The 23,861-nt window shown below is 42.7% G+C and overlaps 1 protein-coding gene across 9 annotated transcripts in view; it reads right to left on the reverse strand.

Annotated features, from left to right (window-relative positions):
- LOC105276201 (protein tramtrack, beta isoform) overlaps nt 1-23,861 on the reverse strand; it is a 42,310-nt gene that overhangs the window by 5,617 nt on the left and 12,832 nt on the right. For 5 of the 9 annotated variants that reach the window (XM_011333639.3, XM_011333636.3, XM_011333634.3 and 2 more), the window contains exons 2-5: nt 21,943-22,390; nt 21,086-21,797; nt 20,932-20,991; nt 232-5,579 (exon numbers count right to left, since the gene is read on the reverse strand). In XM_011333639.3, the coding sequence (XP_011331941.1) occupies nt 4,864-5,579; nt 20,932-20,991; nt 21,086-21,797; nt 21,943-22,158 (1,704 nt within the window). In that variant the 5' untranslated portion in view covers nt 22,159-22,390 and the 3' untranslated portion in view covers nt 232-4,863. Of the gene's footprint in view, nt 1-231; nt 5,580-8,306; nt 16,081-20,931; nt 20,992-21,085; nt 21,798-21,942; nt 22,391-23,861 lie in introns of those variants that run through there. The other 4 variants (XM_026972504.1, XM_026972503.1, XM_011333642.1 and 1 more) reach the window with 2 other exon arrangements.

Raw genomic sequence — 23,861 nt, forward strand, 5'->3', positions numbered from 1 at the left:
CTAGTCGATCTTCTCGATACCAGATTACTCAGGAAAACTCCGAGTATCAGGAAACTTCCGGTTATCGGGAATATTATTTTAGTACTCAGCAGCTGAGCGAGTTTAAAAGTGTCGGCAAATCAGCCGAGACCACTTCAGCTCGTGCTCAAGTACTCGATTACTGGAGTCATATTTTCTTTCTGATCGGTTGACATTGCCGGCTTCTTTATTTTCAACGCCTCCTCCAAAAAGCTAAGTTAAGATTTTATTTGCGTAAACAAGATCTTTATTACATTTGGGATAAAGTGCAGAAGAATAGTGTTCGAAGTGTTAAACTTAACTTGCGCCGATTCCTTCGTTCGCTTATAATCCACTACGTACGACTTGGTACTTTCCGCATTTGCGTTGTTCTTTCTCGGAATACGGCGATATCCAAGGAAGACGACAAACAGTTCGCGCGTGGGGTTGTCTTCCCAGTGGGGGAGGATGATACAGAAGAGACGGATTCCGCTAGACTATTGCAATGTATATCACAAAGAGTTACAAAGAGAGAAAAATTACAATTAAAACAAATAAAAATAATGATAATGATGATCATTATTAGATTCGTGCTTCATTGCTCTTTTTGCCACCAGGCACCAAGGTATACGGTATAGATACATCCGAAACGTACGTAATCGTGTACAGAGAACAGAGTATTCGCGATATGCGACGATATGTGCGAATGTGCGATTTGCTTCATTTTTATTATTTGTTTCTTTGATGCATATGAATGTATATATGCATGGGGAAGATGTGCAGATATACATCAATGTAAACGTACGAACGCGTCTCGGAGGGCTCTTCTTCCGGAGACGTGCGATATATAACATATATATATATATATATATAACGTGATATATAATATATTTTTATATATAATATATATAATATAGTAGATTTTTTCTTTTCATTCGTAACACGTATGTATATGTGTGCGTGTTTGTATAAACTCTAGAAATTCGCGCGGTCTCTCTTTTCATCTCTATTGCAAATACAAGTGCCTATATGACTCGGGAATAATTAGCGTAATAGTTCATTCGATAATTTTTACGGAATTTGAAAGTTCTAAATGAACGAATGTTTCAGAATATATTTTAGACACATTTTGACAAGTAATCTTGTGAAATTTGAGATTTTTCTTTCTAGAATTACACGTATTTTTACAAAGTCGCAGAAAATTTTTACAAAAACCTGGCACGGGTCATTGAAAAATTGCTTCTTCTTCCCCTTTCTTGCTTTCAAAAGATACTGCGAGAGACAAGATAGTATGAATGCGCGTAAATGTACAATAATTTCTTTTTATTAAGTTAATTTATTTTACCGTTAATATTAAAAGATGCGTTTCTTTCTCTTCGCACTTTCTCGAAACTGATTGACTGTCGCTCGTGCAAACGGCGAATTTAATTCGTGAAATAGACACAGCCCAACAATGTGGTAAACAATTCGATTTTTTTTTCTTTTCTGAATTATTTTCGGAAAAGCCGAAGAGAGGAGACATTAATTACTACTTAAATTCTTTCTCTTTCTTTCTCTCTCTCTCTCTCTCTTTCTATATATATACCATTTAACGCTTAAATAAAATATCTGCATCAAGAATAGAATAATAATATAATAATAATAATAATATTAATAATATGCTATATTGTGTCTCACGTTTTGTTCCGCTGAACGCGCTGCGTCTCCTTTAAAGCCTAAACGCACCTCGCGCGTTTCTATCTAGTACCCGCTGTGTTACAAATAATAAAATTGGAAAATCAAAATAATGAACGTTATTTTGACCATGTGTCAAAAAAGAAATATAGCAGATATCACTATAATAAGGTAGCGATATAATAATAATCGTATGAAACTAAACCATAAGAAGTAAGTTCGTCGCTGTTCGCGACGCGCCTTGGAAAATAGAGAGGAAAGGTGACACGTTCTTAAACGCGTTATTAGCCATTATGTCGTTTAGCAAAATACGTTTACTAACGCTAACTGATAGTATGAATAATTTTAGAGAAAATATCTTAAAGCTTCAAAAATATTTTTATAATTCTTCTTTCCCGAGAGCAGCAAGGCTTTTATGATTCTAAAACTTAATTAGACATAAGAAATGAAGCATCCGCGATCACAAGAGATAATTCTCTTGCAGAATTTCTCTCAAAGAAAAATTTACAATAAGAAGCAAATCAAGATATGTAACCGAGCTTCTCTTGTCCGTTGTTACACAAGCAGATAGGGCTGTTAACATGACTTCGATATTTCAAGGCAAAGCCACCGCAAACCTCTACTAAGAAAAAAATCGCAAGCACGTGCACATTCCCCCTCAGACGATATACATTTCTTCTTTTCTGTTTTCTCTCTCTTTCTATACATATATATTCTGTTAAATAACATTCTCCATGCACATGTACATTTTCACTTTGTTTTTTGTTCACTTTCTCTTTCTCGCTCTCATACATGCACGCACGCACACACGCACACGCGGATAACGGCAATGCGGAAGACCAAAATACTGCTTTCGGTTCTCGATTGCTCCCTCGAAAGCTCTCGCAAGCTATCGACTAATCGACAGGAGTGTACATTTTGCGCGCGAGAGTTATTTGTGCTCATCTTCATTCCCTTCAAGAATTGTGATAACTAGTGTCATCCTGCATCCTCTCACTCGCTCTCACTCACTTTCTCTCGCTTTTCAACGACATCCCGAACTGGAGACAGATCTCTTTGCTTGGGTCTTCGTGGGCGAACTTGGACAGGAAGCGCGGGTAAAAGGGGGAAAACAAGGGATCCGCTCGCTCTAACTTAGACCCATCACAATGCATACAAAACATTTCTATACCATGTTCGTGTACATATATTTTATATTTTTTCTCTAACGTGCACTAGTGCGTTCGCTTACCTACTTAACAATAATAATAATAATAATAAATGTAATAATTATCAATTTATTATATTCATGCTGGTCCAGACCTAAAAGTTAATAATTGTTATCGAACAAATGATAATAAAAATTACACGATAATAATAATAATAGTTGTAATACAGTAACAGTGATAATAAAAATAATGTTGCAATTGTATCAATAGAAAGTGCGATATAATTGATAATAGCGAGTAACTAATCAATAATCAATGCTCCTATAATACACTTGTCCTGAAGGGACAAAAAGAAACAGGAAGGTATCCAGAGAGGAAGGAAAAGAAACCTGTACAGAGAAACGATGGTTGTCACGCGGGATATCGCGCATATCTATCCGAATTTTCTCTCATTATTCTTGTTTCATTAACGTCATGTTAATGTATTCCGTGCTAAATATACACAGCTCTCGCTCCCTCGTCGCTCTCTCTCATCTATTGCTTTCGAAGCTTTCAACACACTTCGAATTGAATTGTCGATTCTGTTCGTTTAAAGAAACGGTCCGTCTTTTCGTCATTTACATTTTTTTAAATATTCTCTCATGCAGAATGTATTGAACATTTCCATGGAAAAACAGGAATGTATCGGTATAATTAAAAAATTAATCAATTTTTTCCTTAGGAATTAAAAGTTAATAATTTTAAACATCAAATAATTTTGATTCAATGTTGGCAAAAACTGAAAAGTGCATACCATTCGTGAAACGGTCAGAAATCAGATTAAATTTTTTTTCAATATTCATCATTGTCTGGTTGTTTTATTATAGATTTTCGATTCAGGAGTCGAAGAGCTGAGCCCTCAGAACGAACATTCCTTAATATTTTGCATTTAACAGCAATATTACCACAAATGCATGAAAATAACTGAGTATATTTCCATAAAGATAGTTCTTGCTATTAATTCAGTATTATTCAATATTGAATTTCGATCTTGATCCGAGGGCTTTTTCAGAATATGAGAATTATCTCGTTTCATGGTGCCCGCAGGAAGGACAAATTTTTGCTTTTACTTTACAATTTCTTTTTTTCAAAGATTTTGTTCCTAGACTTTAGATAATTACATTTTATTGTAACTATTCGCGTTACGTTTTCTCAAATAACTACATGTGCGGCTTAATCGAATTTAATAAATAGAACAGTTCCAAAATCGTAAACACTTCCACAATACGGGTACACCACGAGGTTTCTTAACGTGTCATTCGAGCTAAGCCGACTCGACGAGCGAGCAAGGAGCGGGCTCGTTATTGCACAGTTCGAGGATCATATAATACTAATGTACACAGGAAGCGAGAAGAGATCGTTCGCCTCATCTTCTTCTTCGTCATCACATATTATCGTTCCTCCTCTCGGCTTCCTTCGATCTCGTTTCCTCGCTCGCTCGTACCTATTGCTTCTCCTTTCTTCGCCCTGCGCGGAACATGGCGAAGTGAATCATCATCACCATAATCGATCGATTGAACGATCGATCAACACCGTCATCGCGGGGGTGAAATGGGCTACGCGATTGGTCCGCGACCAGACCACGCGTCTTTTGGCGTGGGATGATGTCTTACGTATGTTGGCGAACGCGATGATCTTGCTACAGTGACGGCGGGCGAAGCCTTTAGGAGAAATGTATCCATCAAAGTTTATTATTGCTCTATTATTTTCTTTTTCTTAAAGACTCGACGAGAATGCTCTCCATTTCCTCAAATGCTGCAAACTATGTCGCCTCCGAAAACTGTCGCTGCAATTTCGAAGCTTGCAAGTCTTTGAAAATCGCTTCCAGGAATTCTTTTCACTCGCCGTCACCTGACGCCATTCAGGAGCGGCTGCCGCGTCTGAAGGTCGTCGCCCTGGCCGCCGTAGCCGTGCCTCTAGACACCGCGGTGGCACCGAGCCTCCTCGCGTGCCTCTGAACCGTCGCCTGTCCAATCGGCAGCCCACCTCGCCCTCGCCCCGCCCGCTAAGGCCCGCCAGAAAGATAGAAACCAAAAGGCATGACGCAGTCCTTGGGCATGAAGCAGTCGTGCACGGTCTTCATGTGGTTCTTCATCTTGTCGGGCCGTGAGAATTCCTTGCCGCATACCGGGCAAGGGAACACCTTGCGCTGGTGGCCCTCGTGATAGAGGAACGCGTGTCGCTGGAAGCTGTACTTGTTCTTGAAGGTCTTCTGGATGTCGAGCTTGGCGCATTCAGTGCATTGATAGACTCCCTCGCTGATCGACGCATAACGAAATAGATTTAAGCCGCGTACCGACATTTCGGTCAGCTGTTCAGCCGGATCCTGGGATTGCGATGTAGCGCGACGTCGCATACGACGCTTCGGTGCCTGACGGCCGCTCGGTGCCGACATCGGGCCGCCGCTGGACGTGGTGTTTGCACTGCCTCCACCTCCGCTTTGAGCTCTGGAGGCCGGTGACGCGGACAAGCTCCGGGTCAATGCGCCGCTCGAGCTCGTCGTTGTGGAAGTCGCACCCGAGTTCGTGGTCGTGGGCGCTGCGCTCGTCGTCGGCGTCGATGACGACGTGTTCGCCCGCGCGTTCGACGAGGAAGACGATGACGAAGATGATGACGAGGACGATATGTCCATCGGCGTCGCGGCCGGCGAAGAACCCGGGTTCAGGCCACGGGATTTGTCCTTCCAGGTCTCGCCACTGTCCGACTTGTTCGATGAGAACTCTGTGAAAGGATGACAATTAGTAAAGAACGAAAAAAGAATATGAAGATTGAATATAAATGAATTTTTCTAAGAATACAGATAGTGCTTGAAGTACTCTTCGAAGGTAGACATCCACAGCGGGCATGATACCTTCGTAAGATTTGGCTACACTGCATGCGAAAGCCGTGGGACACGGCCGATAAATAAAAAATTGAGCTGGTGAATAAATAATTGAATCGATAAAACTTAACGGAGGAGTACTGACGCATGCAAAGTGACCTAAATACTTCGCTATTGCCTATAAAAGCAAATACGTGATCGATCTGGAACTAAAATTAAAGCTACAAATAATGCCAACTTAGGGCTAAATTATAGCGTAAAGAAATGGAGAACTGTGTGACGGTATTAAAAATATAACTTAATATAAAAATACATCGCTACGAGGTCCTTGCAAATGATACAGTAACATATAGGTGAGATAAAATGGGATACAGGGTGTTAACAATAAAGATACTCACGTCGATGAATAAATTGACCGACGTAAAATCATATTTTTCTTTAACAAATTACGTGCGTTTATATGCGCGCACGCGTGTGTATTGTGTGTGTATGCGTGTATGTAAATCGTGTAAAAAAAAAGTATATATAATAATACCACAATTCTATTTACTCAATCAATTAAAACAAGTTGCATCAGTGAATAATAATAAAAGTATAAAAATCCAAATGAGAAGAAAAGACTCCAGGAGACAAACGTAAGGAACAGATAAAAAAAAGAAAATATTGTACGACAATATAAATGCAACGGAAAACCATATACACATATACATATATATATATATTTATCGTTTTCTTATTCTCCACAATTTTTCTTTGCTCTCCTTCGAAGAGAAAAAGAAAATAAAACAACAATGCGCAACATGCAAAACAAAAGTTCGTAAAAAATAATAATCGCTGGGCCTCCCGTCGCGGTCAGCTCGTTCGCGATCCTGAATCCGTCAGAGAACGTGTCATGAGCCTGAAAAGACTCTCCATCTCTGAGGAACATCAGAATCGAACCGCTTCTTCGAGCAAACCGCGACGAAGGAAACTTAACGTCTAAGAATCGTCTCCACGGCAGCTGCGATTCCGACATCATGGTCCTTCGTTAAAAATAACAGAAAAGAACATGGCATTCTTTAATGAAACAATAGATGTTTCGCAGAAATAACTGCTCACTCGTAGAATTTAATTTTAACTTTCATATTTATCGTATTATCGCTTCAATTTTCGGAAGACAGAGTTTCACAAAATTTCTGTCATCCACGTGAAGTGAAAATCAGTATTTGCAACGTGCCGAAAGATTGTCGTGGTTTTCTACGAGTGAGAAATAATTTCTGGGAAAGAATCTTGCTATTCATGATTTGATGCAATCAGAGAAGTACGATCTCGGCGGCGGCGGCAGCCGACGAGACGAGTGCGCTAAAACGAAACTAAATAAAAGTAATTTTTGGCTAAGAGTAACGGTGCTTCGTGACGAGTGCGGAGGGTCTTTTGACACGTATAGTGTCGGCGTACAAATAAAATATTTATACATACAAATCGAGATACACAGGCTATTGAATTTCGGGGTCATCAACGTTGTCGCACGTGAAACATTGCATCCTGCTGAAAGGAAATCGTGACAGTTGCGCTCTGCCGGTTTAATTATGGCACTTTATGTTCATCTCCTTTACAAACAGAACTGTCGTTCTCTTTGGACCAAAAACAAGAAAAATACTAAATAAATATAACATATTCTTAACAACGTATTATATATATTAGTATGATTAATAAAACTTATTTAATCTTTCTTTCCAAGCGATTAAAAATTCTTAGACCAATAAATGAAGACGTTATTCTCCAATGTTTAACAAGATTAATGTAATATGCAAATATAACAATTAGCCACATCCAAAATAATAGATAAATTTAGCAATAATTTTTTCTATATATATCTCTCTCTCAACATAATTGTAAGTAATAAACACACCAAGAGATTTCTCTTCAAGAGTTCCAGTATCGCGTGGTCCAGAGAGTACGATGTACTTTGCTCTAGAACAAGATCAGGTGCTTCACGTGCGCGATATATTATAACTCAACAATCACGCAAAAATGGAGCTGAGAAAGGAAAGAAAACAAATGAGAACAACAACGATCACTACTGCACACGATCACTACGTTGTTAGTGGCATTGGTAGTTACCTTTCCTCTCGAGTCAACGGGATTAGAAAAAAATGCGAAATTTTCGCCGTCCTGCAGACGGTACGCGGAAAATGTTGGCCGCGACACCTCCACTTCTTCTTCTCTTTTCGAACACACATTGTCACACTTTTATCGATGATCTTTGCGTTCGTAATTGCGCATTCGTTCGAACGAAAACATGTTCAGACCCTTTCTCTCTCTCTCTCATTCTCTCTCGTTCATTCACTCACTATCATCCACAATATGTTAATGCATTACTTGTACATTGGATGTAATCGACTTCCGAGATGCGCGACGCTTTTTATTTTAGAATAGAATCTTTTCTTATGTTCTGACCTCGCGGATCTCGGGGGAGTCGCTAGGTATACAGAGATTGCCCCGAAAGAAGCTTATAGAAGATTTGCAAATTTAACTTAAATTTAAGCGCTTCAATTGCATTCAAACGTATAAATTGCTCTCTCGGTACACCGTGTATACGTTGCTATGATCAGCGTGATCGGCGAGACAGTTAAAAACTCTCTGGATTACAATCTATTGAACACCGTTCTTTTTATTATCGATAGTCATAGTCGAACAATCAGTGCATATAAAATATACTAAGTCTACCCAGCGTCAGAAAAGACTCGACAGCTCTAGAAAAATTGCCTATAAAATTTTCGCCCTCTCTTTCTTTTTATTTTTTTTTTTTATTAATTCCTCGTCCCCTCGAAGGGCGAGTCACTCCTTTATATTTGGCACTGAGAATGCGATCGCCGATCCCGTCCCTTCGACGAAGGGACAGAAATGCGCGCGCGCGATAACAATTTACTCGATTTCTTTTTTTTCTTTATTCGCCCTCTTGCTCTACGATCTTCAAGCGCTCCGTATTCTTTTTTTCTCCCCAACATCGTCGTCATTTTATGTCGTTTAAAAAGGCACCGAACCGGGGGACTGCTCGCGCGTTAAAACACCGGATCCCGCATGAGGAGCAACACGTTATAATTCACACACATAAAACGCGCGTTTTCGTATTTAATTTACATTTACAAAAATTTCTGGGATCGAGCGAACCTTTTCAATTTCGCGACCATTTCGGTCCTCGCGATCCTCGATCTCGGCTCATCTATTTGTTTCATTTTTTTTTCTTATTTCTTATTTTTGCCCTCGTTTTCTGACGCATCGTCTCGAAACTGCAACGACGTTATATATAATAGGTATTATCAACTAGCGCTAAAATATATTCGATATAACTTCTGTTAATATATATAATATATAATAATAATAATAATAATCGTAATAATAATAATAATCGCAATAATATATATATAATATATATATATAATATGTATCATTTGTATATGTGTATCTTTCTCTCTCTCCCTCTCGCTCTTTCTCTTTCTCTCCGTATACGTGTACATCCGTGGGTAATTTAATTGCGATAATAAACTATGATTCTTTTCTTTAATATATATAGATGTATGTATATATATATATATATATCTTTTACTTTAATATATATATATTAAAATCTATTCGATAGTACAGTCTGCTTTTTAAGCCTCGTAAATTAAACTTCTTTCTTTCTTTCTTTTTTCTCTCTCTCCCTCTCTTTCTCTCGCAATGATCGGCTTCTCCTTGCAAAAGTCGCGCAAGAGAAACTTACAAGAATAACCGATACATATTGACTGGTGGTCCCTTCCACAGGGAGGGGACAAACGAAAAAACGAAATGAGAAAAATCCCGGCGCGATACCTTTGCACAGGAGTCACTCATATAAATATAATATATTCATATTTTTATATAATATATATATATATTCTTCTATGTATATATCGTAATTTATTACCACGCTCACTCGTCTCTCGCCTACCTGTCTCTGCATGAAACTCCATTAATTAAACGTGTAAAGCGACCATGTCCGAAACTCATCGACGAGACCGTCGCCACCCGCGATGCGAGCGTGAGAAAGTTATGGTCGCAGGAGAGCGCAACAGCGATAATCTTGTGCCGATTTTACGCTGATGTTGCGCTCCCCTCGAGATGCAGGTAAAAGGCAGTTGCAGAAAGTTGCATTTGTTGTGCAGATTATGAATTCTGCGTGCGGATCCCTCTTGGGGCGACACGACACAATTTTACAACATAATAAATACATACACGAGAATGCTATATATAAAATTTGAAGATACACAACGATACTATAAAATTTCGCATGATATGTACAATCTAACAAATATTAACAAAATCTAGCGTACATCAGAATCCAATTCCGATTGTACCATGTGCAGACTCTCGAAGCTTATCTAAAAGCCCGGACGAGCGTATGTAACACACGATCTACGTATTTTGATTCCGAGAATCCGAAAATATGAAATTTTCGACAATAAAACTTGACCGAGCGATGCGACACGCGTTGCGGATACAGCGAGCATCCTCGCGCGGTAAAAGATTGATTCCTCACAGCGCGACATCTCTTCCTTTACTATTATGAACACTTTTTACAATTTGAACACTAATTTTGTACGAATATACAGGGACCTGACGTGTGTATTTTCTTTTTTTGTACCGTCAATCGCGCAAAAGCCCCTCCCGCGATTGTCCCTCTCACGATTGGCAACGACTGAAAACGCTTTTTAACAACCTTAACTCTAAAAGTTCAACAACATCGAAGGCAACGAACGTGAGCGAATTTCTTTCCTCTCTTTCTCTCTCTCTCCCTTTAAACATTACAAATTTAAACAACGTGCCTCAAGATCAGTTGTTGGATCTTCATCGCACTTCTTTAACAGCGATTTATTCTGATCACGAGCCTTCCGATGCCAAGGCGAGGAATCCAGAACGAGCACGAGGATCGGCCGATCTACTGTCACGTGCCGCAAGTCGCGCAGGTCGCAAATTGCTCTCTGTAACTGCCCTGATTGCCACAAAAGGATGTGATAACATTCACGAAGATTATGCCAGAAGATTACTGGCAGAATGTATGCCAACGTTGGTCGTGTGAGAACAATTCTGCGTATTAAAAAAATTGCAAATAAAAGCTGCGATAATTCTGAAAAGCTCGGAGACCTACTAAAGCTATCAAGACTTACTCTACAAATCGAGAATAGATCGATTTTAATTTTACGATGAACAAGATCTTCCCAAGACGTTTGGTCCAGCTTCTCACCACGAAGGAGATGCCAAACTAAACTTCAATGAAAGATTGTAAAGAACGAATATTTTATAATGAATATTTTAAATGATGATAAGGTACTATATATACATATAAATCTATGATCCTTTGGTATGCAGACATTTGAAAAAGCGCGTAAGAGTAAATTGCAGAAATGTGAGAACGAAAGCGAATCGCGCCAAAGAGATAATCTCCAGTTCTCACACCCTTTTTCGCGCTTCTCACGCAGACATCGACTAGGGTGAACCAAAGCTAATTATTGTACAGACTGTTTAAAATCGCGACTCTAAACCGCGCACGAGAGCCCTGCAGGTCCACACTCGCGAAACAGTACTATGATCAAGTCGAGGTGTTAAAGTTTTCGCGAAAAATCGCAACGTCCCGAGAAAATCCGAAAAATAGCCAATCACGTCGAAGGGACTTGCAGACGGTCTCTCTCGTGAGTGATTCTCTGCCTCAGAGCGACATAATTCTTCTCATCTTGCCCATCCTTTAATTAAATGAGTTAGTCTTAGCCTCTCAGTGATTATCAAACGTGAGTGTATTCATTAATTATTATTTGCTTGCTTCCTTTTTCTAGAAATCGATATAAGCTGTCTAGCCGCTGCCTCTTTGCACTTTTCTTGTTTTCCCTCTTTCTTGTAAAAATCCATCCAATTCCCCTAAATTTTCCTGCCGTGTCATCGCGCACACATGCCGGACGAGCCATGACAACCCATCGTGAGGAACTGGGCCGTGATGGGCCTTCCTCCTTCACCCTCATGCGATATTCCTCTAGGGTGCTTAGGGAGTCCTATCGGGATCCTCAGATGCTCTTTGGTCCATCGAAGTTTCGAATAACGCGGATAGTAATTGACCTGATAGCGAAGCCTCAAAGTCCCAGACCGACATTGGCAATGCAAATATACCGCGACTATAAGTTGATTGTACTGTATTATTCTATCAGGTCGGTGCACAAGTTCTTGCCGATTTTTTTATCTGAATAGCTAGAACTTATGCACCGACCTAGTAAATTAAAATCGAAAAATTGAGCTCTATTTATGCTTTGCAATCTCAACAATAAAAATTGAAGAATACAAGTCAAATATTAAAAGAACAGTCCATGTTACTACATCCGTATATTCTGGGCTTGGAGGCTCGCGCGAGATTTCTCCGAGACACTTACGTCTCTCACGTCGGGGTGAATAATCTACAAGGGTCGATAAAAAGCTCTTTGGTCCATCAAAGTTTTGAATGTATCGCGGATAATTGACCTGAGTGCGCGCGAAACTGTACGGCACGGCCCATCACCCATCCCTCTTCTTCTTAACGTCGACAAAACGAACCCTGCCCCCGATCCGATTTCTTCTTACCCCAACAACTCGCCGTATCCCTTTCACCCTCCTAAGTCTACTTTGCTATCTTTGCTGCCTCTGACTAATTAATAGATATAGAACCCTCTCTATTCCTCTAAAAGTACACTCGAATCGCGACGCGATCTCACTGAGCCCCGTGAATGAAACCTCGCGGAGCGAGTGCTCTCGGTAACTGCGAGCCATTGCTCCAACACTACACAAGGGGAAATACTCTACAATTGATATATATTCCATTTAAATATATGTATAAATCTCTCGCGAAGAAATGCTCTACAGTCTCGGGATCGATTGCTTCAACTTTAGAAAATTTGGAGCCCTGATGTTTTGGAGCGTCTCCCCATCCGGTAAAACAATCGAAAGCACTTATTACGGAGAGATCGTATCACGAGGCCCACTGTTACTCGCAGCGATGATCCGGTCCTTACGACTATACTCTTTTGTTATCTTTGCAACGCTAAATACCTCTTGAATAACGAACGAACAACACTGGTCGATTGCGCGTGGCGACGCCCATCCCAGAACCTGCCGCGCATTAAAGTAACAACGAAAGTCTCCGTTACTTGTAATAACTAATTAATAGTAGCAGTAATAATAATGATAATAGTTATAGTTATCATTATGTAGCCTCTAGTCGTCTAACGTCTATGCCCAACTAGTGAAAAATTTGTATATAAATCGTCTTGCCCCTCTCATGGAGGGAGGGCGCCCGACGGAGTGTAAGGTGCAAAATATAGTAAGCTACGATCTCGTATCTTCTTTTTTTTAGTGCTTTCTCTCGCGACTAAGCCTCTACCGCCATTACCGCACCAACCGCGCAGCTCTTGTTCAGCCGATCAGCGAGATCGTTCATGATTTGAATCTCGCGAACATCTTTCCCGCCGAATAAAGTATCAATGATCCATCATGATAGATTTTTCCTTTCCTGTTATTGTATTATCACACGTGTTATTGCTTCTTTTGTAATTCTTCTTTGATTGTGTAATTGATAATCACACCGTTTGATTGATAAAACGTGACGTTAAAACGCAAAACTACTATTGCACTCGGAATAAAAAGGCGCTGTCGGTGAAAGCTCTCTCGGCAGACAGATCTGGTAACTTCGATGACAATGATCTAACGGCGCGATCTAACGACAAGCAGAATATGTGGTTAAACACAGCAAACAAGTAAATAAAAGCATCCCGGAAGCGAATCCGACCAAGCGGACGGGACGGTGCGGCGTGGCGGGCGGCGTTAAGTTACTACTAAGGTGCCTTCAGTCTATCCAATGTCAGTACTATCTTGTATTTGGTGTCGTTAAAACCGTCCCTCTGCAGTCTTTCGCGAGATTGCGCTTTCCGTTCCGTCCCTCCACCCCCATCATCACCGCTTCCCTCCTGGCTCTGTGCTCCAAAATGTGCTTCATCGCAACATTCGCGACCCAAAACGGTTCAACAACAACATGGCGAACGGTCATCAATACATATATATATATTGCATTTACTCAGTCTACGTAGTTTCCTTATTATTTATAACGCATGCGTGCGCGTATCGCCCCGATTTGCTCCCTTTCATCCTTCTATAGGACGAGTTTCTCATAAGCTTGATCTAGTCTCCCTTAAAAGGCTCAACAAATATGAATAACGGACTACTGTACGTAACTGATGCGTCTCCCTGTTTTTTAACATCACGAGCGTTGCTTCTTTATTGCTACGTGTGACGATAATGATCCCTAGCAATACTTTCCACTCAGATCTCTCCTGTTCGGGAGACGAGTACGAAGTATCAAGGGCAAAACGCGCGCGCGAACGCATGCATCTCGTAAGAAATGTATCACCGAGCTGCCATCAGCTGGCGAGTTTGATTCTCTCTCTGCAAAGTAATATAGTCAGGCGATAGTAAATATATTCTCTCTTTCTCCCCCTGTCTTTATGTGTTGATTCGAATTTACATGTGACGTTTCTCTTCACTATGCGATAACTGCTCTTAATCACTCGTTATACGAACCGTATTGAGACGATGCAACGAGCGCGTAAGTTAGGTTTGTGTAAACTCTTTGATGCAGTGCAAAGCCTCTTCTTTTTCTTTTTTAGAGCCGCTTCGTCCCTCTTTATCAAGGCGAATACGGTAAAGCTCGTTCATTTTGTAACTTTAATGCCCGTTGCTTGTATTACGCGTGCGCGCGAGCGAATCGTTTCTGGGACTTCCGTCGCTTCCATCGGAAATAGAATTCGCAATCTTTTAGATGTCGCATGCCGCAAAATGCAGTAGCGTGCGCGTTGTGGATCCACAAAGGCACGGAAATTGATAAAAGATAACTAGAGCTAACGTCAGGATCAGGATCGGGACCAGGACCAGGAGCGGGAATAGAATCCAGGGCAGGATCACGCGCGTCGTAGGCAATAACGCCTACTGTAATAGAGAGTACCAAGTATACCGTTAAGGTATCATTTCACGGGTCGTTGGCACACCTCGTTAATAATTTAAGTATCGCGTAGATATTAGCTTTAATAGCTGCTTGAATTTTTATCTTAACGCGTACTGGACTTGGTCAGACCCGCACTTCGCGCTCGCGGCGCATTATGCGGCATCACGTTACGAACGAACGTGACAGCTTCAGCGTCCACGCCGAAAATCCCGCCAGGAAACGCTCGCGTGCAGACTAACCGCGTATTTCTTCGACGACATTCATAGCTTGAATCTTGCACATCCAACTACGCTCCGTGTATCCCCATCCCTCCTCTATAGTCATTCCAATCCACCCGTTCCGTAAAATCAGCCCTGCTTGCCTACCTATCTAACCGCTTACGCGTTCTCTATCTACCTATTTATTATTTCCTCTCTTTTCGCTCGCAGGAGCGCACTGACTTTGAGGCGTTTCGGCCGGCCTCTCTCGCGTTTTCCTTGAGCTTCTCTGCCTCTCCCTCGCTTTTACGTTCCTTGGTCCCGTCTTCTGGACAAGCGACCCATGATTCGTTGAACGAATCTCCTGATATTTTATCGCGACGATTATGCGATGATATTTTTGCGACCGTATCACGACAATTTCTGAGTTTTAGAATCCTGATACTAAAGTCGCTAAAAAGCCTTGGCATAAATTCTTGGAAACCTATCTCATAATATCACGATACTATGTGAAATCTCATAGCGTTTCAGGCGTCACGGGCCCTCGCATGGAGCCGAAAAAGCGTGGGCCGAGGGAGAAGGCAGGACAAGAAGGCGACCAGCCGGCGGTGGTCTACCGTGGCTGGCCCATGCTGCTGCTACTGCCACTATTGCTACTGAGACTCAGTTGCGGCTTAATGCTATGTATGATCTTGACGTGGGCGACCATGTTGTCTTTCCTGGTGAACTCTTTGTAGCAGACCGGGCAGGGGTAGTACTTGACGTTAGGCTTGTGCGAAGTGACGTAATGCCGACAGAAATTGCTGATGTGTGTGTACGTGCGATGGCACACGGTGCACCGGTAAACGTCGCCCTCCTTCACGCAGAAATCCCGTACGGATCCCTCCGTGCGCTCGTTCTCGGCCTTGAACGAACCCTCGAAGTCACTCTGACTAATCTCTGCCTCGCCGGCCATCACGCTAAATATGGCACTGCTTATGCTGTCCTTCGACATCGTCTTTGTCTCCATTTCGGAGTCTGAGTGTTGCTGTTGCTGATCGTCACCCATCGTGGCGGCGGTGGCGGTCGACGTACCCTTACCCTGCAGGGTTGACGTGCTGAACTCCTTGCGAAAGCACCGTTCAAAATTGATGCGGATGTGAGTCGGCGGTTCGCCGCTGTCGCCACCGCCACTCGACGTCTCCTCCAGTTCTGAAATGAAGAAACCCCTCAGTCCTTTAAATCGCCCATCGTACTCGCGCCATACTATATATCATGCAACTATCGGATGCACGGTAGGAGTCTGTTTATCAGGAGACTAGGCTCCGAAGATGATACCGCATGTCAGTGGTACCACACGGATAATAATCTACGGTTCTCCAATAATATTCCCAAGTTTTCGATAATAGTTTTCCGTTATCAGTCATCATAGATTCTTGGCACCAAAGATCTTGCTCATCGGATCAGGTTCTAGATTCTTTATCAGAAACTCATATTTTTCATCCAAGCCGCCTTCTTACAATCGGATTAAAATACTGTTGCATGAGTTCCTGTTGCGCAGACCCTTCCGTTAGTGTCCTGATAAACGGAATTCTACCGCACATCATGATTACGTATCTCAGTGTATGATAATACTGTATTGCAACAACGTATTCTTATATATTTGTGGGGGGAAGCAAGAGGAAGGGTAGAGCCAGCAAAAAAGAGTCACCGTGTTTGAATCGGCCGTCTCAGTCAACTTCTGTCCCGCGTTAAAGAACACTTCACGCTGCGACACGCCTTCTCCGCGTCGTCCCCGCCCCCGCTCGTCGTCTATCCCCCTTCAGACTCTTCCACTTTCACACATTCTCTCGCGCCAAGTCGCAGAACTGACAGGGTTCTCAGCAACATCAATCTTTCCCTCTTTCTCGTGGAGCTCCCCTAGGTCTCCATCCTTTCTCTCTCATACGCGTCCTCCATGCCCTCGGTCGCACACCCACCACACACAGGCACACCCCCCATTCATCCGTGAGCACTTCATACGCACTTGCATTCCCACGAACACACGTACAGCCCATGGAAAACCATGTATACATACGGGATGTCGCGCTGCACGGTACTTCCATTCGATTATAGATTCCGAAGAGGAAGCTGGAAATTATCGCGTGGTTTGTCGGACGAGTGGACGGTTTTTTTTTTCGAGCTATGAGCGATCAAGATCGGCCAATCGGAGCGCGCGTGGGTGGGACACGATTGCCTCACCCTCGTGGCCTGATCGACTGATTCGATCACCTCGTACCTGAAAAATCACCGACAACACTTCAACGTTCAAACAAACGCGATCGTAATGAAAATTACGCTCTTGAATCAACTTCCAATCTAGAATCCTCCTCTATCCAAGAACAGGAATTTGCCAAGCTAGCACTTCCCACTTGGAATCTGCAATCGACAGGAAGGACTGTACTTCCCCGAGCAACCCGTGTATGCATCAAGGTAATCACGCATATGCGCAACTGATTAAATACACTACCAGCGACACATGTACACACTTTGCCAACCCCCCTCGGTCCAGTGCGTCCAGTCCAGTCCAGCTTGTATCCATCTCTACGGGAAGACGATCCATCGAGATCGAGGACGCTCGAGAAAAAAAGCAACGTTTTCTCCTCTTCGTGCGTTTGTTTTTTAATCACGTTACTTTATTGCAATTCGGCTCGAATATGTATATATTTGATTACTCCTATTACACGTCGTTATCCGCTTTCGACCTCCGGCGTCACATCCTTCTATAGATCCGGTTTTCTTTTACAATCCAGCAAACTTTTCGGAACGGTTCGTCTTTTTTCGTTCTATCTAGAGTTATCTATGACTCCGATTTTTATTAATATTTTTTTTTTTGGTACATCGTTTTTTTTTTCGTTCGTTTTAGCGGCTGGCCTCCCTAGTTCCCTCGCTTCCCCCGCGCAAAGCTTAAATCTCTCAGAGATCGAATAATGGTGACTCAGATAATCTCAACTCACCTGCGCCAAAAGTGAACAAAGCGATCACGATCACTACCGAAACGAGATCATCTCCGACGACATCTTCGAAGCACTCTCTCCCTCTCGCGCGCACGTATACATAATACATTTTTTGTAAAAAGGAAAAAAGAAATATACGTCACACACTATTTCTTTTTCTGCTGATCTCTCTCTCTTTCTCTCTCTTTCTGTCTCTTCGTTTGCCACTCTTTTATATTTTTTACACGCTAATCTATCTATCCTGTTTCTAGTTTTATCTCTCTTTTGGCTATTCTTGTCCTTTTTTTTCATTGTCGTCGTTATCGTCTAAGGCAACGAGAAGAACGCAAGAGAAGACGAAAGCGATAAACCTGTCGACGCCATGCGTCGTCGTTTCGTTGTAATTATTTAAGTACATTTTTCCTTCCTCATCATCATTAACATCATCACTGTCGCGTTGACGTCTCTCCTCTTTCTATTTCCCTCTTTCTTTGCTGTCTGTCTTTCCGCGGTGGAGAAAAAAAATGACACTTCTTTATTCTATCTTCCTCGCAATGAACGAGCGTAGAAAAAAAGAAATTAACCAGCGTTCAAGATGTGAAAATCAGACGACAAAAAAAATTAAGCACCGCTAAAAGCTGGCTCCACCCCCTCCTGTTACCATTGGCCAATGGCAGCGTAAGCATATACTGTCGTTTGTGCGGAAAAGAGAGCATGGTGAACGTAGTGTAGGGAGATCAGGGGAGAAGTTCACTAATCGGGTTAGACTCGAGAGACATCGAACAGAGCGATGCAGGTGCGATGCGGCAGAGAAGAAGACGCAGACTGATCATGAAGAGGCGAGAAACGAGGGGGATAGCCGGTGTGCGCTCCAGAAGACAGGGGAGAAGAGGAAGGACAACGTGGGGTGAGGGATGAGGCGCTGCGCATTGGCCGTCAGCATGAGAATTACGCTATGGGTTATTTACGTATGTATGTATCTAAATGTATCTATCATGTTTGTTCACGACGGGAACAACCGGCGGCGAGTGCAACACAAATTTCGGGTTCCCGTTTGATCGTTTGATTAATTAGCTCGCAGACGTTCACGCAGACGGGAACTCCCGATTACTTCGGGGTGTCGTGTGATATCGTGTTCCGGGTTCCAAATGAACCCGTGTTCCTATTAAAGAGACGACTTTCTTTCTCTCACACACATACACGTACATGCACTCATCTCTTTCACTCTCTCTATTTCTCTCTTTCTCTCTCGCTCTCTTCCCCAACTCTCGCGTATGTGTGTTGTCTTTTATTCTTATATTGCATCCTTTTCCTTTGGTTCTCGATCATTTTCTCTCCCCTCGCGATTTCAACGCCACGCGCGCGTATTGACATGTGTGTATCCCACGTGCGGCTGTACCTTGTCAGGTATGCGCCGCCGTTCGCATGACTCGGGTAAGAAAATTGTTCTACTGCTGTTGATTCTATCTTGTCGGGAAATTGCTATGTGATTTGCTTTTTATTTTCGGAGACTCGTGAACCTCTCCGGACGCAGAATTTCCTCTCGCGCCGGAAATTGTCTTTTTCCGTTTCCTTGTCTTTTTCCGTGTCTCATTTCGTGTGCGTTTTTCCGTTTCAAAAAAGTGGTCTCTAGCCCGCGAGAGAATTGTCGCGAAGCGCGCGACTAACTTTGGTCTGTCAGTTAGCGGCGCCGCGGCTAATCGGAATCGCGGTTTTTTTGAGAATTCGATTCGAGCGCGATTCGCAATCGCGAATTCGACTTAATTAATGTTGTCGCTGATCGGCTGGCTCCTAAAAAAACTCGTAAGAGGGAGCGCGCTCGCAGGAGGGCGACAACGTTTGTCGAGCCGCGGCGAGGTAAGCCAAAAGAAGAATTCTGAAAAGTCAAACTTATTAGCACATAGGGTGGAACGTCGTCCGCGATAACAACGCGCGTGATAGAAGTTGGTCCCGCCCGCCCCGGAGACGGGCTTCCGATTCTAAGATTTTCGGATGTCGTCGATCGACCTCGACGAATCGTGCGAGAGAGCCGTAAGAGTCGTTCTCACGTAGAGAGTCTACTAGCGTCGTCTAAAACGCCGCGCGAGGTTCGCTCGCTTGCGTTAGCTTGCTTGCTCCTCGGGGCGCGTTCGTAGAAGGCGAATAAGCGTTCGAACGGCACAAAAGCGAGTTCTTTCCCGTCCTCGGGGCCCGCGCGGAGAAGAATAACGATCAATGTCAACCAGCATCGTCATTGATGATTAACACACTTGATGGAATTTTCAATTTTACAATCATTACATAAATACAAATAACCATTATTCTTAACTGTCAGGTTTGTCAGATATAATGGTTTAAGATAATCCAACATTCTTCTCCGCGTCCACGTTATGGGAACCACAATTCACACCATGCTGAGACATCTGGCGAGGCACTATTCGCGATTAGACATGTTTTTAAATTCTGTTATCGTGAAATTATAACGTGTCTATAAAACTACGCACATTTTATCTTGATTAAAATGTAAATTTTAATTGAACCCTCGAGCTCGCATTGCACCTTGTTGTATCTTGAAACTTACCTTTTGTCTCTTTAAATGTATATTTTAAAAATTAATTAAATTTATAGCAATAATCAGAAATATCTTATTTGTGCAATATATTGCGTCCACTCAAGGGTTAATAAAATTATAATCCCATGACATCTACGTGTAATTTCTAAAAATACGAAACATTTTATCTAAACCCCAACAAAAATTTTTATACACTATCATTATATTCAAAAATATGAAATAATTCTAGATTTATGACAAATAAGTCAAATCTGAAGATATTTCATTAAATATGCTTATTGCAAAAAATTTACATCGTTAAGTGACGACATAAATCGTGTACAAATTGCAAAACTAATCACATAATCCGATATTATTCACAATCTCGCGTAGTTCTCCGTTTAAAGATTATTCTATCATAATATAGGATTGCTCGTCCGCGCAAGTAAATCGCGTAAGGGATTCGTTTATCTCCGGCGTTCGCGTTGATATCAGTGGTACAGTAGCGTTACCACGCTCTCGTATCTCGCAGTCTCGATTAAGCTAAAGAGAGCTTACCTTGCTTGAAACCCTCACTCCCTTGTCTACTGTGCGGCCGCGCGAATGTCTCATCTGAAGCTAAAATCAACAACGACGAGAGTCAGCGTTAATGTCAGCTTTGATTCTCAGATTTCATTTCGATCATCTCGGGGCGTTCCATTTAGTCTCTTACCTTGCGAGGTGCTGGGTGTCGGTTCCGGTTCGCGTTTGACCCGCGTGAGCGGTGGTTCCGGTGTGTCGGTACCGTTTTCCGTTGGTTCGTCTCTCCTCGACGATGCAGTACCGGTGGGATTGCTGGCTGCGCCAGAATTGTTGGCGGACGACGCGCCGCTCCTGACGTTGCCGTTGCCGCTGACCTCACTCTGAAAGTCCAAGCCCATCTTCATCTCCATCATCTCGGGCGAGCCCTGGACCAGATCGGCGCCCGAGCAAGATTGTAGATCTTGGCCACTAACTTCGCTGATCGGCGTGTCCGACGAGCCGCTAAGTTTCCTAGGCCTGCCACGCTTTCTCTTGGGTGCTGTTAGCGCCGAGCCGAGCAACGGATGGCTGGACATGTGATGAAACCTTTTCTGCGACGCATGATGATGATGCCCACCAATCTGGTTGATCCGGTGGAGACTGGGCGGCGGTGGTGCCACCGCATTCTGACTGCCACCCAACAACGATGATGTGATGCTCGGTATGTCGCACTTGTCCTCATTCACTTCGGTCAGGCCCTTTATCCTCAGCGACTCGGCGACCCGCAGGAATGCGGTCAATCGGTCTTGATCGACGCTCACCTCACCACGGTACATAAAATCCAGAAGGCTGCGCATATCCACGTACGGGACATCCTTGAGAATGACTATCGGGTGCTTGTCGGGATGGCCAACGAACAGGGCCTGCAAATTCACAATTTTTCTTTCTAAATCCGTTCAAAATATCAATTCTCCTTGTAAACGTCGATGATTTTTCTTATCGGCAAGATTTTGTTATTAATCTTGGAATTGTCAAGTTCTGAAGATCAAACTTCTTCCCATAACTTACCTGAAAGTAGGGACTACACGCCGACAACACCATCTTATGTGCCCTGAGTAACTGTCCCTCGACGGCCAGCGTAACGTCGACGAAAGATTCGTCGTGTAGCAGCTGGTCGAAGACGGAGAGCAAGTTGCTCTGATGGTTGTTCCAACGCAGACAAAATCTCTGCGACGCCATCGCTTCGCTTCTCAAATCCAGGTTTCCGTTGATGTCCGCTAACATGGGGGGACCTCGCTGTTCGTCGCCGCGTTGCCGCCGCCGCCACTGTCACTGCTGCTGATGCCACCGCCACTTCGTCGTCCTCGTTCCTTCGTCTGTTCTTCCACCACGCCTCCACCACCCTTTACGACGAAACCGCTCGCTCTCGCTCGTGCTGCTGCTCCTTCTACTACTCGCCCTCGTACTGCTCTGCTCCTCATGGGCCGCGGATTATCGTGTCCGTCGTTCTCGTGACCTGATCAAAAAAATCATAGTCGATTATTAGCATCGTGAAGAAATATTTGCTTATCGAATTTAATTATCCTGTTATTAATTTAATTGGATTATTAATTTATTATTCCTGTTATTAATTTAACTGGATTATTATTCTATAAATTAAACTTTATATTAAGAAGTAATTTTTTTATCAATATTAAATGTTAAAAAGTAATTAATATTTCTTCGAATTGGAGTATTTCAAAACATTTGGAACATGAGGAATACCGAAGAATATGCCACGGAATCATAAATACGACTTTGAAGAAAGAAGGGGGACACGACAGAGATGTGGATGGACGTGGGTGTACGACCCTGGAGGATGTAGGCAGAGAACGAATAGGCGAGTTGCTCGGTTCGCGTGTGCCTTTTATGCAATTCTCTCCTCTCACCCCTTCCAATCACGATCATTATGTACGCGACATTTTATTTACACGTTGAGAGAGGAAGAACCGATCCATCGAAAGACGATCTATCAAAAATTAAGGAGACGGAACGTTCTTATTCACCGCCATCGTTAAAGTTTAATTTGCAAATTTTTTTACTTTTAATTTTATTATTAATGGCATTAATTTATTTTAAATATTTTAATATTTCCTTTAATTCTTCCATTTTTTTGACATTATTCGTATAATTTTGGAATCCCTTATATATTTCGCGTATTGTTTTTGTAATACTTGTCAATTTCTTATATATAATGTTTATAATATAATGTAGCGAAATTAGAATAATAACAATAATCAGCAGAGAAAAATCTCAGCTTCTCGAATCGTCGCCATAGGGAGAAGAGGTCGTCGGGCCGGCCGAGGGAATCAATAGCATTTTCTACGCATTTGGATCGATACCGGAGACCCGCTAGTGCTTTCGCGCGCAAATCATATGTGTGTAGGTGAGTGCATGTGCGAGGTGCGACGATAAAGCAGTAGAATCCGTCCTGACCCGTAATAAAATGGAATCGCCCTTAAAGAGAAAATAACTCTATCAAGTATGAAGAAATTCTATTACTCAGGGGCAAATTGAAGATCGTTTCGACGATAGTTGGACACATTTAATTATGAAACTACCAAGACGAATTTGCAGGATTTTCTCCTCCTCGAGATCGAATGACACTCGACGTTCATCTACATCGCCGCTGCACATGCACCACTGCATATGGATGCAGGATAGTTGCGCGACCTTGTGCGACCTTGTCGGTGACCAGAGCGCGAGCGTACGTACGGTTTTCACGGTGAATGGCAGTCGACACCATGGTAAGACGAGGCGAGGCGGTGCGGCGCTAAGAAAGCGAGGAGAGAAAGAGAAAGAAAGAGATTGACCTTTAACAATCGAGATCGGCGACTCTGCTCGGAACGTCGAATTACATTACAGCATCCGAGATATCAATTAGTTCGTGAAAGCGGAAAACACCCGCAAGGGAGATCGGATTACGCGGTGGAACGCGTAACGCGTAA

This window comes from Ooceraea biroi, chromosome 9 (genome assembly GCF_003672135.1).
Source record: "Ooceraea biroi isolate clonal line C1 chromosome 9, Obir_v5.4, whole genome shotgun sequence".
Classification (NCBI taxonomy): domain Eukaryota; kingdom Metazoa; phylum Arthropoda; class Insecta; order Hymenoptera; family Formicidae; genus Ooceraea; species Ooceraea biroi.